Source organism: Nomascus leucogenys, chromosome 13 (genome assembly GCF_006542625.1).
Source record: "Nomascus leucogenys isolate Asia chromosome 13, Asia_NLE_v1, whole genome shotgun sequence".
NCBI lineage: Eukaryota > Metazoa > Chordata > Mammalia > Primates > Hylobatidae > Nomascus > Nomascus leucogenys.
The window spans coordinates 38,034,574-38,052,640 of NC_044393.1; the positions used below are offsets into that span (position 1 = coordinate 38,034,574).

The following is an 18,067-nucleotide window of genomic DNA, read 5'->3' on the forward strand; positions in this document are numbered from 1 at the left end:
GGCTGACTATAAGAATTTTTTTTTCTTGAAGCCAAAATCCTAGAGAATGCCCTGGGAGGCAGTAGGAGGTGGGTGGGAAAGTTCAGTGTGATAGCTTTAACACACCTCCCATGATGCTGTAAACCCCGCACTGACAAACTTATCGTTACAGTTCCATTGTGTCTAAGAGTCTTCTTCTATAGCCGTTTGTTGTTGTTGTTTTGTTTTGTTGTTTGTTTTTTTCCTGAGACAGAGTCTCGCTCTGTCACTCAGGCTGGAGTGCAGTGGAGCAATCTTAGCTCACTGCAACCTCCGACTCCCAGGTTCAAGCTATTCTCCTGCCTCAGCCTCCTGAGTAACTGGGATTACAGGTGCCTGCCACTACGCCTAGTTAATTTTGTATTTTTAGTAGAGACAGGGTTTCACCATGTTGGCCAGCCTGGGTTGAACTCCCGACCTCAAGTGATCCACGTGCCTCAGCCTCCCAAAGTGCTGGGATTACAGGCATGAGCCATCATGCCTGGCCTATAGCCTTTTGATATTCCTGCACTGATAAGATACAGAATTAGGGAAGATGGAGGGTGAACTATCTATATATCTGGAGATAGCTTGGGGACTCCAATAGCTTCTGCCACTTGTTATGTTTTTTATATGTTTTTGGTTGTAATCAAATCAAATGTTTTTGATTATAGTAGGTGATGAGTAAATGTCAGCTCCTGCTGTCCCTGTCTAATCTCATTGGTGTGGTTTACACACAGTACGTGTTCAGTCCATGTCAGTTGTTGCTCCTTGTGTCTAATCTCCTTGTCGGGATTGTGGAAACAGTAGGTCTCGAGCAGATATCAGTAAATGTTAGCTGATTTGGTTCATGTCTAGTCTCATTGTATGTTACGACTTTGCAGCATTTGGCTTCTTGAGGGCACAGGGGAGGCATGAACACAGATGTCATTTCCCATGCAGCCTATGAACTTGGTTGATGGTGGGTGATGCTCTGAGTACTGGACTGGGGTTTTCAATTGTGTGACACCAGTGGATCACTTCAGCCTGATACAGTCCACCTCTTCTGTGGCAGGCACCCCGTTGGTTCTGAGGTCAAGGTCGGCACTGGACTTGCTCCCCCGCTGGGAGGGACGCCAGTGCAGCAGCATCATCTTCTTGAAGTACTTCATGGTGTTGTTCTTGACCGTCACGAAGCACACGGTGTTGATCATGCTGTTGCTCATGGCGATGCACTCGACCACGTAGAAGGCAGTGAGGTAGTGCTTTTCCTTCACGAACACGGTGGGGAAGAAGTCACGAACAATGGTGAAACCGTAGAAGGGTGCCCAGCACAGCACATAGGCCGTGAGGATGCACATGAGCACCAGGACTGTCTTCCTGCGGCAGCGCAGCCGCTTGCGAATCTGCTCCGTCTGGAACCCAGGGACTGCCTTGAACCAGAGCTCCCGGGAGATCCTGGCATAGCACAGGGTCATGGTGACCACGGGGCCCACGAACTCGACACCAAAGATGAAGAGGAAGTAGGACTTGTAGTAGAGCTGCTGATCCACTGGCCAGATCTGGCCACAGAAGATCTTCTCCTGGTTCTTGACAATAAAGAGGACGGTTTCTGTTGCAAAGTAGGCCGATGGGATGGCAATGAGAATGGACACCATCCAGACCAAGGCGATCAGGAAGGAGGCCGTTTGATAATTCATCCGTGGTTTCAAGGGGTGAACGATGGCGAGATATCTGGTGGGGGAGGGAAGCCAACAGTAGTAATGACGAATACTTGGAAATGTTAGTTTGTAACTAACCCCAAACATACACTAAAGCAGACATAGTGGCACAGTGAATCCTCAAGTACTTGTTATCCAGCTTTAACAAGCTTCATCTTATTTTAGCAACATCATTTGGCATAGTGAAGTGTTTTAGTGAAAACAGCACAGGCTTTGGGTCAAACAGGCTGAATAAATCCTGGGTTTTCCCCGGATTGGCTTTGGGGTCTGGGATGAATTATTCAATCTCCCTGAGATTTATTTCCTCAAATGCAACCTGGAATAAGATGATACTTACTTTGCAGGGCTACTGTGAACACTAAATATGGCAATTTTTGTAAAATGCTTTGTGTGTAGTAGGTGCTCAATAAATACTTGTGGCCTGTTATTATTCTTAAGCATCCTATTATACCACCTTGGGTTTCCATCTTGTCATTCTGCCCAAGAACATACAATACTCTCAAAGCTCTTCATTCCAAATAGCTCATGGTTTAGGTGAAGGAAGGTCTTGTGGCCCCCAGAAAGAGGTGGGAGCCTTTCTCAGGGCAGTTGGCAAGAACTTGCTTCCCCTCCCATGAGCTGTCATCCTGCATTTCAGAGGCAGGAGAGTCAAGGTGGGCTTGTGGTGAAATCTAAGGACTCTAATGAAAAGTAAATGCCTTGCCCAAGCTCACATCATGCAGGGACCAGAATCCAGGCTTTTGATACAAAGCTTATGCTCCCACCTCCCTGGGCCATCTTGTGCTCAAATGAGAAGGTGTGTGAAGTCACCTTGACACCATAAGTCTTTACCCTTGCCCTTTCCAATGAGCCACACTGTCTTGGAAAGAGACTGGAGCGCTTTGTGGGAAATAAGCTCATTTGTGCGGATTGAATACTTTCTTTCCAGAGAGACCTAATGACACCTATTTAGACACCTGGCGCCCTGGCATCATTTCTATGCATCTTATGGTTGGGGTAGGGGGTAGGGGAGGAATGCTTTGGGATAAGGTAGATGAAGATAAGAGGCATGAAGGACAGGGAGGAAACAAATCAACCCTGGAAATGAACATGTACTTCATACCTGGAGCATGAGTCAGGTGAGAACAAGCGCAGGATGCCGCCTGCTGGGAACAGGCCCCCCAAAACCTGGCCATAAACTGGCGTCAGGGTAACAATGGGACAAGTGTGGGCTCTGGTTCATTCCACCTTGGAACTTTTTCACACTGATGATGAGGAGGAAGGAGAGTATAACGAAGTAACAGAAGAGGTTACAGAGCAGGTTTATTTGCCAGCTAAAGCTAAAGCAGCAAAGGAGGGAGAGGTTCATCCCTACTCTTCTGCACCCCCTCCATATTATTTTGAAGAAAAAGACCCTCCAGATCTTTCTTTTCCAGAAGACACTGGGCAAAAAGTAGTTGCCCCAGTGACTGTTCAAACAGCACCTCGAGCGACTGCTCTTAGTTCTATTCAGGCAGGAATTCAGCAACCTAGATGAGAGGGTGATTTAGAGGCTTGGCAGTTCCCTGTTAGAATACACCCCCCAGACCAACAGGGAAATATTACAGCTACATTTGAGCCTTTTCCTTTTAAATTACTCAAATAATTTAAACAAGCTATAAATCAGTATGGACCAGGTTCTCCTTTTGTATTGGGACTGTTAAAGAATGTTGCTGTTTCCAGTCGGATGATTCCTACTGACTGAGACGCTCTTACTTGAGCTGGTCTAACTCCTGCTCAGTTCTTACAATTTAAAACTTGGTAGGCAGATGAAGCTTCCATTCAGGCTGCTTGCAACTCCCAGGCCCAACCTCAAATTAATATAACTGCAGACCAACTTTTGGGGGTTGGCAGCTGGGCTGGTTTAGATGCACAAGTGGTCATGCAGGATGATGCCATAGAACAGCTTAGAGGAGTGTGCATTAGAGCTTGGGAAAAAATCACTTCAAGTGGAGAACAATACCCTTCCTTTAGTGCTATGAAACAGGGACCAAAAGAACCATACGTGGATTTTATAGCTCGGTTACAGGAGTCTCTTAAAAAGGTGATTGCAGATTCGGCTGTTCAGGATAAAGTGTTGCAGTTATTAGCTTTCAACAATGCTAATCCCGATTGCCAGGATGCTCTGAGACCTATCAGAGGCAAAGCACATTTAGTTGATTATATCAAGGCCTGTGATGGTATTGGAGGTAATCTGGATAAGGCTACTCTGCTAGTACAGGCAATGGCAGGACTGAGAGTGGATAAAGGAAATACTCCATTTCCTGGAGTTTGTTTTAACTGTGGGAAGCATGGTCATACTAAAGAAGAATGTAGAAAAAATCAGATCAGCGAGTCAGGCCACCAGATAGGGGAAAAAAGAAAACTGCTGAGCCTGAAATATGTCCAAAATGTAAAAAAGGAAAACATTGGGCTAATCAATGTCACTCTAAGTTTGATAAAGATGGGAACCCGATTTCTGAAAATACCATGAGGGGGCCCGCCCCGGGCCCCATTCTAAACTGGGGCATTTCCAGCTCAGGCCACTCCCTGACCCCTGTACAATGTCTGTCCCCTGACACAGCTGGTAGTGCTGCAGTAGATTTATGCTGCACAAAAGCTGTGAGTCTTCTGCCTGGGGAACCCCTGCAAAAGGTCCCAACAGGAGTCTGTGGACCCTTGCCAGTGGGGATGATCGGATCACTTCTAGGCAGGTCTAGCTTAAATTTAAAAGGGGTACAAATACATACAGAAGTTGTTGATTCAGATTACAATGGGGAAATTCAAATTGTTATATCTACTTCTGTTCCCTGGGAAGCAGAGCCAGGAGAGCGTCTGGCACAGCTCCTGATTGTGCCATTTGTGGGAATGGGGAAAAGTGAAATTAAATGAACAGGAGGATTTGGAAGCACAAATAAACAAGGCAAAGCAGCTTATTGGGTAAATCAAATTACTGATAAATGTCCTACCTGTGAAATAATTATTCAGGAAAAAAATTTTTTAAAGGTTTGGTAGATACAGGAGCGGATATTTCAATCAGTTCTCTACAGCACTGGCTGTCTGTGTGGCCAATTCAACCCACTCAATTTAACATAGTTGGACTTGGTAAAGCCCCTGAAGTATATCAAAGTAGTTATATTTTGCATTGTGAAGGGCCCGATGGACAACCTGGGACTATTCAACCAATTATAACTTCTGTACCTATAAATTTATGGGGGAGAGATTTATTACAACAATGGGGAGCACAAGTTCTAATTCCAGAACAATTATGTAGCCCTCAGAATCAACATATGATGCATGAAATGGGGTATGTCCCTGGTATGGGACTAGGGAAAAATTTGCAATATTTGAAAGAACTGCTTCAAGTGGAAAGACAAAGTTCCCGCCAAAGATTAGGATATCATTTTTGATGGCAGCCATTGTTAAGCCTCCAGAACCTATACCTTTGAAATGGTTAACAGATAAGCCAATTTGAATAGAACAGTGGCCACTAAGAGAAACTGGAGGCTTTAGAGAAATTAGTTACTGAACAATTGGAAAATGAGCACATAGCTCCAACATTTTCCCCTTGGAATTCTCCAGTTTTTGTAATTAAGAAAAAATCAGGTAAATGGAGAATGTTAACTGATTTAAGAGCCATCAATTCAGTTATACAACCTATGGTAGCATTACAGCCAGGATTGCCTTCTCCTGCTATAATCTCCAAAAATTGGCCTTTGATAGTCACAGATTTAAAAGACTGTTTCTTTACTATTCCTTTAGCTGAGCAAGACTGTGAACGGTTTGCATTTACGATTCCTGCAGTAAACAACCTGCAGCCTTCTAAGTATTTTCATTGTTTTACAGATGGGTTTAATAATGGTAAACCTTCTTATTCTGGCTCAAAAAGTAAAGTTTTCCAGACACCCTATAATTCAGCTCAAAAAGCGGAGCTTGTAGCTGTAATTGAGATATTGACTGCTTTTGATATGCCTATTAATGTGATTTCTGATTCTTCATACATGGTTCATTCTACACAGTTAATTAAAAATGCTCAGTTACTTTCATACAGATAAACAACTGATGACAAAAACAAAAAAGGGGGAGAAATAGGGATTACAGGACAGCCCATACACAACTGAATCTAGCATTATTAACTTTAAATTTTTTGAGCCTGCCCAAAGGCCAGATGTTATCAGCAGCTGAACAGCATCTACAGAAACCAGCTGCAAAGACAGAAGCAGAACAACTGATTTGGTGGAGAGATCCAATAACAAAAAGTTGGGAAATAGGTAATAAAAAAATAACAACTTGGGGTAGAGGTTATGCTTGTGTTTCTCCAGGCCAAAATCAACAGCCGATTTGGATACCATCAAGACACCTGAAACCTTATCATGAGCCAGATGCCGAGGAAGAGATTCCAGGAGGATCCCGAGGACCTCCCAGTTGCAGCCATGTTGAGACTGATGCTGAGGAGGACCCCAACTGTCACAAGCAACACTCGTCGAACACAGCCACCCACTTGGGGACAGATCAAGAAGCTGTCGCAGATGGTGGAAGAAAACCTTAGGAAAGTGGGACAACCAGTCACAATGAGTAATTTAATGGTAGCTATGATAGTGGTGATCAACATTGCCATTGAGTATTCCTTCAACAAGGGCTGACACAGGGAACAATTATACTTATTGGGCATATTTATCAATCTTAGCTGGCAATAATGCTTGGATATAATCACTCTATGATGCAGTTACACATGCTTTCTGATCTCAGTATTTACCATAATAAATCTGCTCCTATAATTGAGGCATACCGCCTTCAAAAACCTATTTGTAAACAAAATAGAACCTGGCCAGAAATAATGAACATACTTGTTTAGGAAGATTGCATTGCAGAATAGGTAGACGTGCTGCACAATGATTCCTATGGAATCATTATTGATTGGTCCCCTAAGGGGATGTCTAGCTTAAACTGCACCTCTCAGTCTGCATGGCATGGTCACACTATGTTCAGCTGGTCTGAACAAAACAGTCAGATGGTAGAAATGGCAAGAAGGATGGCAAGAGTTCCTATTATCTGGAACCGTGGTGGTATAGTGACACCTCAACCTCAAATGATATGGCCTGCTATAGAAGCTAAACATAAAGATTTGTGGAAACTATTAATAGCTCTTAATAAGATCAAAATTTGGGAAAGAATAAAAGAGCATCTAGAAAGACACTCTACAAACTTGTCTTTGGATATTGCAAAATTAAAGAACAAATATTTAAAGCATCCCAGGCACACCTGACCTTAATGCCAAGAACTGGAGTGCTTAAAGGAGCTGCAGACAGATTAGCAGCTAGTAACCCATTAAAATGGATAAAAACACTTGGAAGCTCTGTGATTTCAATGATGATTGTGCTTTTAATCTGTGTTGTTTGTCTTTGTATAGTCTGCAGATGTGGATCCTGACTCCTGCGAGAAGTAGCTCACCGTGACAAAGCTGCCTTTGCTTTTATCGATTTGCAAATCAAAGAAGGGGGACATATTGAGAACAGGCCCCTCAAAACCTGGCCATAAACTGGCCCCCAAACTGGCTATAAACAAAATCTCTGCAGCACCGTGACGTGCTCATGATGGCCATGACGCCCACGCTGGAAGGTTGTGGGTTTACCAGAATGAGGGTAAGGAACACCTGGCCTGCCCAGGGCAGAAAACCACTTAAAGGCGTTCTTAAACCATAAACAATAGCATGAGTGATCTGTGCCTTAAGGACGTGCTTCTGCTGCAGATAACTAGCCCAACACATCCCTTTATTTGGCCCATCCCTTCATTTCCCATAAGGGATACTTTAAATCTAATATCTATAGAAACAATGCTAATGACTGGCTTGCTGTTAATAAATACATGGGTGAATCTCTGTTCGGGGCTGTCAGCTCTGAAGGCTGTAAGACCCCTGATTTCCCACTTCACGCCTCTATATTTCTCTGTGTGTGTCTTTAATTCCTCTAGTGCTGCTGGGGTAGGGTCTCCCCGACTGAGCTGGTCTCAGCAGCCACCTGTAGAAAATTCTATCCCACTTACCTTTCCTTTGTGACCAGACCCTTTAGTCACGCTTTCCAAGTCTCTGACTGGACTAAAAAGGCCTTCTATCATGTTATTTCTCCCTGTCCCTGCCAATATTTCTGCCACAAAGTTGTTTTATCTTCTCTTGCCTGCCCCCTGCCTGCTAGTGGCTCTGATCCATTGAATTGCATTAGAGGAGATACCAAAGCAGTATGGCTCTCCCCAGCTTTTGACTTTCTGAAGATCTAGGATGAAGCTGGATCCTACCCCAACCACTGGCTGCACCCTAGCTAGGTGTATTAATATGCACAGTGGTTGCTGGGGTTCTTCAGCCATGCATGTGATCTGGCCTTGCCAATTTAACCTGCATGACCTGCTTGCGTGGTACAAGGCTCACGGGGCTGGAGAGTGGAACAAATGGGCAGGCCCATTCTTGATAGGGGCAGGGACATCTCACAATCACTGACTCTCCATGATGACTGAGTGAATTAGTCTCCTATTGCTGCTTGTAACAAATTACCACAAACGTAGTGGCTTGAAACAACCCAAATGTTATGGTTTTGGAGGTCAGAAGTTTGACATGGTTTTCACTGTGCTAAAATCAAGATGTTGGCAAGGCAGCATTTCTTTCTGGAGGTTCTGATGGGGAGAATCTATTTTTGTTGCCTTTTCTAGGGATGCCAGCATTCCAGGGCTGATGACTTCTTTCCTTTTCAAAGCCAGCAAGGGTCAATCAAGTTTCTTGCATTGTATCACTGACACAAACTCTTCGGCCTCCCTCTTCCACAGTTAAAGATCTTTGTGATTTCATTGGGTCCACCCAGGTAATCCAGCATAATTTCTATATTTTAAGATCAGCTGATTAGCAACCTTAATTCCATCTGCTACCTTAGTTCCCCTTTGGCATGTAATATAACGTGTTTATAGATCCTGGGGATTAGGATGTGGTTATCCTTGGGTGAGGGACATTATTCTGCCTCCCATACTGAGTCCAAAGGCCTTAGATAATGCAGAACAAATTCACAACTTTATAGCTCTCTCTCAATCTGGCTTCATCCTAAAAAGTATTTCAACAACCCATGCCAAAGGGAATTTCCACATTTCTCCTTATTCTGTTGTCAATTCCTAAATTCTCATTCTTTTTCCTCCAATAACATCTTCCTCACTGTATGATGTTCCAAAATTCAGAGTTGTCATCAAATAAATCAGAAAGCAATAACACTGGCCTAGGAGTTATTCAGAAGACCTGGATTCCAGCTGTGTACCTGGACTCAAACTGTGCACTTCGATAAATCACTTTTGGTTGGGGGACTTAGTTTCTTCATCTGTGAAGTGGGGATAATCACTGACAACCTCTAAGGCTTTTTGTCATGCTCTGAGAAGGTAAACATACATGAGGGATGTTGAAAGCTATTGCACATTGTTTAAGCTAATCATTTCCTATGACTCATTCATTTGCAAGAGGGACACCTGCAAGGTCTTTGTTTTCATCTGTCTGCTTGGATGTGTTTCTTGAAGCCAATCCTTTCCTTCTAGGGTCTCTATGACTTGAAATAGCACCTCTTCTGGGCTTCTCTCTGGATGGACCTGGCTGTGGCACATGGAAACAGCATTGGGTGGCCCTTCTGATATTTCTTTGTAGTAGGAGAGGGAGGCCTGTGCTTCTCCCACCCTATGTGTGTTAGAGTACACAGGCCTATCTAATTCTGGGATTGACTTCTCCAAAATCAGCATCATCAGGGCAAAGGTGAGACTTTGACCATCCATCTTTCTTAGCATTTTGCTTTATTTTTTTTAATTAGTTTAGAACCTGATTGGAGAAGAGGATCCTTACTGTTTCTCCCTATCCTACCACCTGCCACCTGTACAGCATTTCCAGAGCAGCCCTCATCAATGACTTATGGGGAGCTGGTGTATAAATACCCCAGCTCCCTCCTACCTCCCACCTCTGGAAGAACTCTCTGTAGAGCTGTGATCTATGCTGGCTCTACGAGTCCCTCAGCAGGAATATGCTCTAGTTGCCCACAGTGAAAGCTTGCTTAATTACTTCTTGGGTGTTACCTGCACATAAATCTTTGTCTCAGAGTCTGATATGGGAGTAACCCAAGCTAAGACACAGATATAAGTCCCTGTGCTAGGCACTGTGGAGAAAGATAGAAAACATAGTTATTGTGCTTAAAACACGTTGTCTTCTGGAAAATACTATCAGTATCTCCATACATAGCATAAATTTAGAAAGACAGCAAATTAAAGATTGATATCAGATTACAAGGGCCCTGGAATGCTAGGCTTAGGATTTGACATGTATTCTGTAAGCACTTGAATTTCTAGATATTTTGTAAGCAATGAAATGTTTCAGGAAGATCCATCAATGATGATATTCCTATGCTTAATATGGATGAGTATGGATTTCAGGGGACAGTCAGGAGCCCCTGGGGAGTGAAAAGACAGGTTAGAAGAGCATTATAATGGCCCAGCTATGACTTGCTAAGAGATAAAGCTGGAAGGAGAGCTGCCATGACTTGGTGTCTTGCTGAACACATGGGGTGGGGTGAGTGGAGGTAGGATAGGGAGAAAGGGTAAGGATGATGGTAACTTTTCCCTGCTTGGACAGCTGAGAGAATGATGGAACTGCTGATGGAGCTGGGAAGCTGGTTGGGGCAGAGTTGGTTTGGGGTGGAAAAGGACCCACTCTGTTGTCTGTGGTGTTGTAACAAGGCGATTGCTTCCCAAGAAACTCCAATGCTACAAAAAATGAAACCAAACCAAACCAGCATTATAAAGACAAAGGTTTCAGTGGGACAAGGGGAATGGGAACAGTACTTACTTTCTGTGATGGTTAATATTGATTGTCAACTTGATTGGACTGAAGGATATAAAGTATTGATCCTGGGTGTGTCTGCGAGGGCATTGCCAAAGAAGATTAACATTTGAGTCAGTGGGCTGGGAAAGGCAGACCTACCCTTAATCTGGGTGGGCATAATCTAATCAGCTGCCAGCTTGGCTAGAATATAAACAGGCAGAAAAATGTGAAAAGAGAGACTGACCTAGCCTCCCAGCCTACATCTTTCTCCCATGCTGGATGCTTCCTGCCCTCAAACATTGGACTTCAAGTTCTTCAGTTTTGGAACTCGGACTGGCTCTCCTTGCTTCTCAGCCTGCATATGGCCTATTGTGGGATCTTGTGATCATGTGAGTTAATACTTACTAAACTTCCTTATATATATATATATATATTCCATTAGTTCTGTCCCTCTAGAGAACCCTGACTAATACACTCTCACCTTAGTGAGCATCAGAATCACTCAAGGAATTAGATAAAAATGCAGATTCCTGGGACCTTGCCCAAGGGATTCCCATTTAAGAGGGTGGGGTGGAGCCCAGGAATCTGACCTTGCATCTTTTGAGATAGAGTTTCGCTCTTGTTACCCAGGCTGCAGTGCAATGGCGCAGTCTTGGCTCACGGCAACCTCCACCTCCCAGGTTCAAGCGATTCTCCTGCCTCAGCCTCCCAAGTAGCTGGGATTCCAGGCACCTGCCACCACACCCAGCTAATTTTTGTATTTTTAGTAGAGAAGGGGTTTCACCATGCTGGCCAGGCTGGTCTCAAATCCCTGACCTCAGGTGATCTGCCTGCCTCAGCCTCCCAAAGTGCTGGGATTACAGATGTGAGCCACCACGCCCAGGCTGACTTTGTGTCTTTCTATCAAATGATACTTTGCACCATTTTCTCTGGAGAATTTTGTGCAGTTGGTTGATAGGTACACATTTCATAAGGGATGGTTTCAGGGCTGGAGAGCCTGAGTCGTAGTAAAATCGTTTTTCCTGCAGGAATTATGTTATACAAAGGAAGGAGGATGCTTCCTACACCCATCTGTGTATTTTATTACCAAAATGAAAAATATTAAACTGGTTGAATAAAGAGAACAAATCTAAGCAGCACTGAGAAGAGGGGAAAAATTTAAGAGTTGAAAAGATGAAAGGAAAAAAGATGACTAAGCAGATCATCCTAATGAGCGCAGCTTATGATGGTGGACAGCAACCAAGAGAAGGTGACCACTGCCCCCTCGAACAGAGCCAGTGATGGCCTGATGCTGGCCTGCAACTGTTCACATAAACAAAATGTGTGTAAGGTTGTCATAAACTGCTATTACACATTTTACTTTATAATTTTAAAATAGAGCAAGGGCTGGTGACGAGGAATAAGTTCTAGTGTTCTACAGCTCTACAGGGTGAATACAATTAACACAATTTATTATATAATTTCCAAGTAGCCAGAAGAGTGGATTTTAAATGTTTCCAACACAAAGAAATGATAAACATTTGAGGTGATGGATATGCTAATTACCTTGGTTGATCATTACACATTGTATACATATATGCATAGAAATATCACTCTGTATGCCATAAGTATTTACAATTATTATGTGTCAATTAAAAATAATAAAAGCAAAAAATAAAATAATAAATACATAAAGGAAAGGAAAAAATAAAATAGAGCAAGGACTTCTGGAATATCTCATGCAAATGTATGCAAATGAGCACACCAACGTATGCAGAAAAGCAAAAGCAAGCGTGTCCTTTCCTCTTTTGCACAAACCCTGTTATCTTATTTTAAAATTAGCTCTACAACAAAGTCTATCAGAAACGACAGCACATACGGTATGATTTCTTTTTTATGACGTTAAAGAACAGGTGAAACTGAACTGTAATGATAGAAATCAGATTGGTGGTTGCCTGGTGGGGGAGGATTGACTGGTGAGGAGCACAGAAGGTTCTCTAGGTGATGGACATGTTTCACATCTCCACCTGGAGGGTGGCTACAGGAAAAGCCTGGTATGTGTTTTCCTGACTGGAAGCTGCCCTAGTTAACTCTCATGTGGCTTCTAGGTAGTAGTTGCCTGCCCTTTCTGCTTTCCCTTTGTGTTGGTGCCACACACTGTCATGTGGCATGCCTGTATCTGAAGCATATGTGGCATCTGGGGGCATGGCCCAGAGATGGGCCACTCAGCAGCCCCAGTCTTGCTCACATCTGGGGGAACAGAACACAACTGGAGAAACAAGATCTCCTCTTGCCCTCCAAAGATTGGTGAGCATTCCTATCTGGAGCAATGCCAGCCTGTCAGAGCCTAAATGAGGAAAGAGACAGCCTGGCCCAGCCCCACCACTCACCCCGCCCACCATCCTCACCTGTCAATGGCGATGGCCAGCAAGGCATTGGTGGAGACGTAGAGGGAGACGGTGCGCAGGTAGTTGACGGAGGCACAGAGCACGTGGCCATGCTCCCAGGAGAGCTGCCGTACCACGTAGTAGTCCATCTCGAAGGGGCAGCAGATGATGGCCACCAGGAAGTCGGAGACGGCCAGGTTGGCAATGAGCAGATTGGTGAGGTTGCGCAACTTCTTATAGCGGGTGAGGGCAGCGATAAAGACAAAGTTACCGATGCCGCAGACCAGCATGATGCCTGCCAGTGCAATGCCAATGACGATCTTGGCTGCGAAGAAGGTCCGGGTCTTGGTCATGTCCTCATCCTCATCCATAGGGAGGTCATAATCACCATAACTGAAGTTAAAGGAGAGGGAGGAGGCATGGTCTTGGGGTGGATTAAAGTTGGGTGTGAAACTGGTGTTTCCATTCTGGGCTGCCATGGTGATGTCTGAAAGAAAAGTGGTGTGAGGGAGGCGCGAGGGGTGAGGGTCCAGACCTTCTGCTCTTTCAGGGTCAGTGAACCTAGCACCCTGCCCACATCCTTGGGGAGAGTTGACTCGCCGTCCTGGATCCTGGAAGGAGGCACAACCAGTGGGCAACATGCAGGAGAACATCTGCTCACATTCCCTGAGTTCCCCAAGTATAGGCCAACCAGACCCACTGCCTAACCAGAGGGAACTACCCAGGATGCGGGGAGAGGAGACCTGAGATCTGTAAGTTGAGAAACCCTCCATGGCTGCCCAGCTGTGGGGAAGGATGGCATAGGATGGATTGGACTCTCCAAAACTCTCAAGAAGAATGTGCATCTTTGCCCTTTGCCCAGGGGCCAGGGCCTCTTTGTCTGCCCAGTCACATCCTCCAGCCCCCAACACATCAGCTCCCACAGGGGCTTCTGAAAGGTTTCCAAGCCTGCTCCCAGGAGCTGGCCAGGCTCCTACAGCTGTCACAACTTTGTAGCACCTGTTGGCCAGGGACAATGAAACAGGAGGGCCAGGATGCTGCGGGGTCTTCTCTCCAAAGCAGGACACTACTCCCTCTGTACTGACCAAGCCATAGACTTGGAAATCACCAAGTTCATTTTCACATGGACAGACTGAGTCACCCTGGGCCAGTGATTTATGCTCTCTGAGTCCTAATCTTCCTGTAAACCGAATTCCTGCTGCCCAGTCCAGTGCCTGGTGCATAGCGGGGGCTGGACAGACATCTGTTGAGTGCATGACCAGGACGCTGTAGGTGGAGGAGGCGGTGGTGGGGTGGGGGAGGGGAATTCCCCTGCTGCTCCCCTGTTCTTTGGGAACCTGCTCGAGAAAGAAATCCTCTGCCGCCCTTCCCACCCTACTCCAACTTTGGATCTGCTCTCTGACCTCCTTCACTTGGCCCTAGTTCTCCACCCAGCGTCAACCCTGCCTGAAAGGTACCATGTCCTGTCACCAAGGTCTCAAAATAGGGAATATAGTCTCTGAAGCCCTGAGCCCGCAGGAGATAGGGCACCCCAGGGTACAAGACTTCACCGAGGGGCTGGAAAAAGAGCCCAGACCCCAACACCTATAGAAAGGGGCCCTGGCTGTCCAGCTGTGAGTGGCCTTCCCCTTGCCTCTCAGCACACCTGGAAACGACTCCACATGTGGGCGCCGCGGGATGCTGGGTAGCAAGGAGATGACCCAGCTGAACAATGCATTTGGTCCACTCCTGCGAGGGGAGGAGAACGCCGAGGGACAGGAACTGCGCGCCAGCCAAAGACACCCTAAACTGGGGTGCGCCCGCCAGCTGCTTTCCCAAGGTGAAAACCTCCAAGAGGCGAGATGCCAATCCCAGTGGCGTCCACACCGGGAGGTGTCTTCTCTCCAGGTCGCCCCTCCGTCTCATGCGACACCCCGATCCCCGCAGCCTCTGCTCAGCCTGGGACCAAGAATCGGGAGTCCTACCCCTCCTCGGCTTTCCAGCCCCCTAACCCAAGACGAGAGGGGGCGCGCCCGGGCTGGGACAGGTCCCAGCCGCATTTTCGTAGATTGCACTCCCCGCCCGGGAGAAACCCATTCCAGCAGCCCCCTTCCCGCCCCATCAACGCGGCCGCGCGGTCGGCGTCTAGAGGCGACATCCTGGCAAGGACAGGAATCAAGTCAGAAATTCAGGCTCGAGAAGCAAAGGCTGCGGGGCCTCCTGGCTGGAAGAAAACGGCGGGTGGGTGGAGGATGCGGTGCGCGGGAATTTCCCCACGGACGCTTGCTGTTTTCTGCTCACCTTTCAGGAAGGTGGCCCTCTACCTGCACCCTCCCCTGCAAATTGGAGCTCGCCCGCGAGCTCAGCTACCCGCTGGCTCCCTCCGCCCGCGCCAGCACCCGCACACCACAGGCTCCGCTTACCGTCCCCTACCCGGTCCTAGAGGGCCCAGAGGGGATCTTCTGAAACCAACTCGCCTGCTTCGAGCCAGCCCCGACGCATATCTCGAGAGTGGCGGGAGGCAAAGCAGCCAGAATGCCCGAGAAAAAAGTGGGCGTCAGAGGTCCTTGTCCTAGCGACTCCTCCACCGCACCGACTGAGTCCCGGGACTGCAGGGATCTAAGCCCTTACCTGCCTCGGCGCCTCCTTTCTGTGCGCTCTGCGGCTCCGGAAGCCGGACCGAGGGTCACAGGGTGGCTGGGCGCGGGCGGGCCGCTCGGTTTTCGCCTACAGGACCCGGACTTGCACTTGCAGAGCCGCTGCGTGGGGGATGTCCCTCTTTTTTCCTCGCCCTGGCGGGCTCCTCCGGCGTGTCGCGGTCTCTGGGTTCCAGCTGGAGTTGGCGCTCCGCCCCCACAGCTCTTCCCGGCGTCTCAGACCTGTGCGCCCCGCCCCGCGCTGGACTCCGCCCCGGGGTCCCCGCCTGCCTCCAGGCCGAGGGTGGGTGCCCAGCTACCGCACCCCACCGCGTGCTCTCGGGCTGGTGCGTCCAGGGCGCGGGCACCGTAGCTCCGGCCGCGCTGACGCGAGTCCCCAGGCAGCGGGGGCAGCCTCTCGCACGGATTTCAGCGCATTCGCATCCCGTCTGAATCGGACCACACAGTAGCCGGGTTTCGACCCTGCGCTTGGGAACAGTGAGCACCGCCCTCTGCCGCCAGCCGTGGCACCGCACCCATGTCGCGCGCAGGAGGGGAGAGTCCTGTCTTCCGGAGGTGCCCAGTGCCAGCGTCCGCGCCCACTAGAAGGTGACCCTTTCAAGGAAAGCCCGGCTCCGACGAGTGCGGTGTGGGCCTTTGGGGATGGCAGTGAAGGAGGAGGCCCCCAGTAGGAAGCTGGGGATGGGGGCAGTTTGCCCTGCTCAAAGCCCCTGAAGTCCTCACCCAAACTTTGCGATGACCACCACTATCAGATTCCATGACCGTATAAAGACAATCCCAGGAGTGCCTCAGCCCATCTGTCCGGAGAGTCCGGAGCCCTTCACTTTGCTTCTGACAGGTTCGAACTCCTCCCACGACCTCCCTGGTTAAACACAGGAACTGCCCATTCAAATGACTGGTGCCCAGGAAGCTCTGGGCGTACAGGATTGAACCTGTGGCAGGACCCTGAAGGTCTAAAAAGGTGTTCCCCCTCGTTAAACCTCAGTCAGCGGATTATTGGCAGGTGGGAACATGGACTCCACTTTGTCAGAGCTTCCCATTGTTTTCAAGAGAATCTGGAATTTGAGAACTTTAAAAATACTCTTTGGGTTTGTTAAAGCAAAAATCTTGTTTTGGCCAAAGAGGACCTGTCTCAGACTGAACACAGTCCACAGGGCTGCCAATTAAAAACTTTTGGGTAAATGAACTTCAAACTCCTTCAGGTTGTGACATTCTGTGATTCTGCCTTTCCCACCTTAAGTGGAACTGACCCCACTCTCCCCACCTCTTAGCATCTCTCCCACATGATCAAAGGCAAGAGAGCCAGCTGTTTGCTTTTCTCCTGGGGAGGGGCTGCGATTGGGCAGGTGTTCTACATGCTCAGGGCAACCTCCAGATACGGAGGCAAAAGACGCTGTGTTGCTTGAGCGGGGGAGATGATGGGGTGGCCAGTTGTATGCCCTGGACACGTTCTTTGGGATAATGCATACTTACCAACTTCAGCTAGAGGCTTCTTCGCTCATGGACCATGTCTGCCCTACTCAATGGGGGCAAACAGACCCCTGGGACCATCTGCCCGCGGGTGCTTTCATGGAATCCTCTGAGATGAGTTAAGGCATGGTTGCTTCCACACAGATTTGGCAACCCACAGATGTCGTTGTAGTAACTCCAAGTCCTGACCACCCTCAGCAGAGTAGGAGCTTTTTCTGGGGATGGACATGTGGTCCCCAGGGAGACAGTGGGTGCTTAGAAAACAGTGCAACAGAGTGCCATGGGGAGTTGTCTTAGTTTGGGTTTCCCCCAGTGAGACTCCCAGACAAAGACCTGAGTGCAGGTAGTTTATTGGGAGCGGATCCTGGGAAGCACACACAGCTGGAGAGGAACTGAGGCAGGGAAGGGAGAAGGGCCCATACACGATGTGCTAACAAGCAGGGTGCCACTGTGGCTCACTCCAGTTGACCTGCAGACTGTGTAGAACATGCCTCATGGTTGTTTACCACAGCACAGGGAGGCTGGACATTCAGCCATCGATTCCTACCTCCCACTGATGGACAGATTCCCTGAGGGCCAGAATTTCCCTCACTTTTGAGTTGTGTGCCGGTGTGGTGCAGAAAGCCCAAGGCTGAAAAGAAGAGAGCTTCAGGCCTTGGGTGGGAGGTGTCATGGTGCCTGGAACTGCATCTGCAGGTGAGCAGAGGAGATTCTGGGCAGGTCGTCACTCTCACATCTGCTACAGGAGGGCAGCAGAGGGACATTCCCTTTAATGAGGCGGGCAGGAGCCATACTTCCGCTGGAGTTCATAGGCTGAACTGGGTGTGAACCCAGAGAAACTGGGTGGGCTGAGTGGGATTTTGAGAGGGGCTGGAGACTTTGCATTATGTACTCGGAGGCAACTTACATCCCCACGTGAGCTCACAAAGCTGGCAAGAACTGGGGAAATGGAGATGACTTAGGTGAAAATTATTAACGGATTTCCCCTTCTAGTCAAAGAGATTTCTCTAATTGCAAGCCCAAAGTCTCTTCTCCTTGTCTCTGAAAGGATCTTCTCTCTGAAGTCTTTGTGGG

General features: G+C 47.7%; 2 protein-coding genes across 3 annotated transcripts; one reads left to right on the forward strand and one right to left on the reverse strand.

Annotated features, from left to right (window-relative positions):
• Positions 1-186: 186 nt before the first annotated feature.
• PROKR2 (prokineticin receptor 2) lies at positions 187-15,736 on the reverse strand. Of its 2 annotated transcripts, XM_003277998.2 has the most exons (3): positions 15,498-15,736; positions 12,909-13,374; positions 187-1,710 (listed from the first exon to the last, which is right to left on the reverse strand). In XM_003277998.2, exons 2-3 carry the CDS (start codon positions 13,364-13,366, stop codon positions 1,014-1,016), a joined length of 1,155 nt encoding a protein of 384 aa, XP_003278046.1. In that variant the 5' UTR covers positions 13,367-13,374; positions 15,498-15,736; the 3' UTR covers positions 187-1,013. The 2 variants fall into 2 exon arrangements, with proteins under 2 accessions (XP_003278046.1, XP_030681959.1); XM_030826099.1 differs by lacking the exon at positions 15,498-15,736 and having other exon boundaries at positions 950-1,710; positions 12,909-13,404.
• Positions 14,580-16,714, forward strand: LOC115837968. The gene has a single exon (XM_030826100.1). It carries the CDS (start codon positions 14,729-14,731, stop codon positions 15,440-15,442), a length of 714 nt encoding a protein of 237 aa, XP_030681960.1. The 5' UTR covers positions 14,580-14,728; the 3' UTR covers positions 15,443-16,714.
• The last annotated feature ends 1,353 nt before the right edge of the window (positions 16,715-18,067 follow it).

Excerpts from the sequence above, each read along its gene's own strand:
- PROKR2 (XM_003277998.2), bottom strand. The coding sequence starts at position 13,366 with ATGGCAGCCCAGAATGGAAACACCAGTTTCACACCCAACTTTAATCCA. Across the intron at positions 1,711-12,908 it reads CTGGCCATCGCCATTGACAG|ATATCTCGCCATCGTTCACC; the intron begins GTGAGGATGGTG and ends CTCCCCCACCAG.
- LOC115837968 (XM_030826100.1), top strand. The coding sequence starts at position 14,729 with ATGCCAATCCCAGTGGCGTCCACACCGGGAGGTGTCTTCTCTCCAGGT.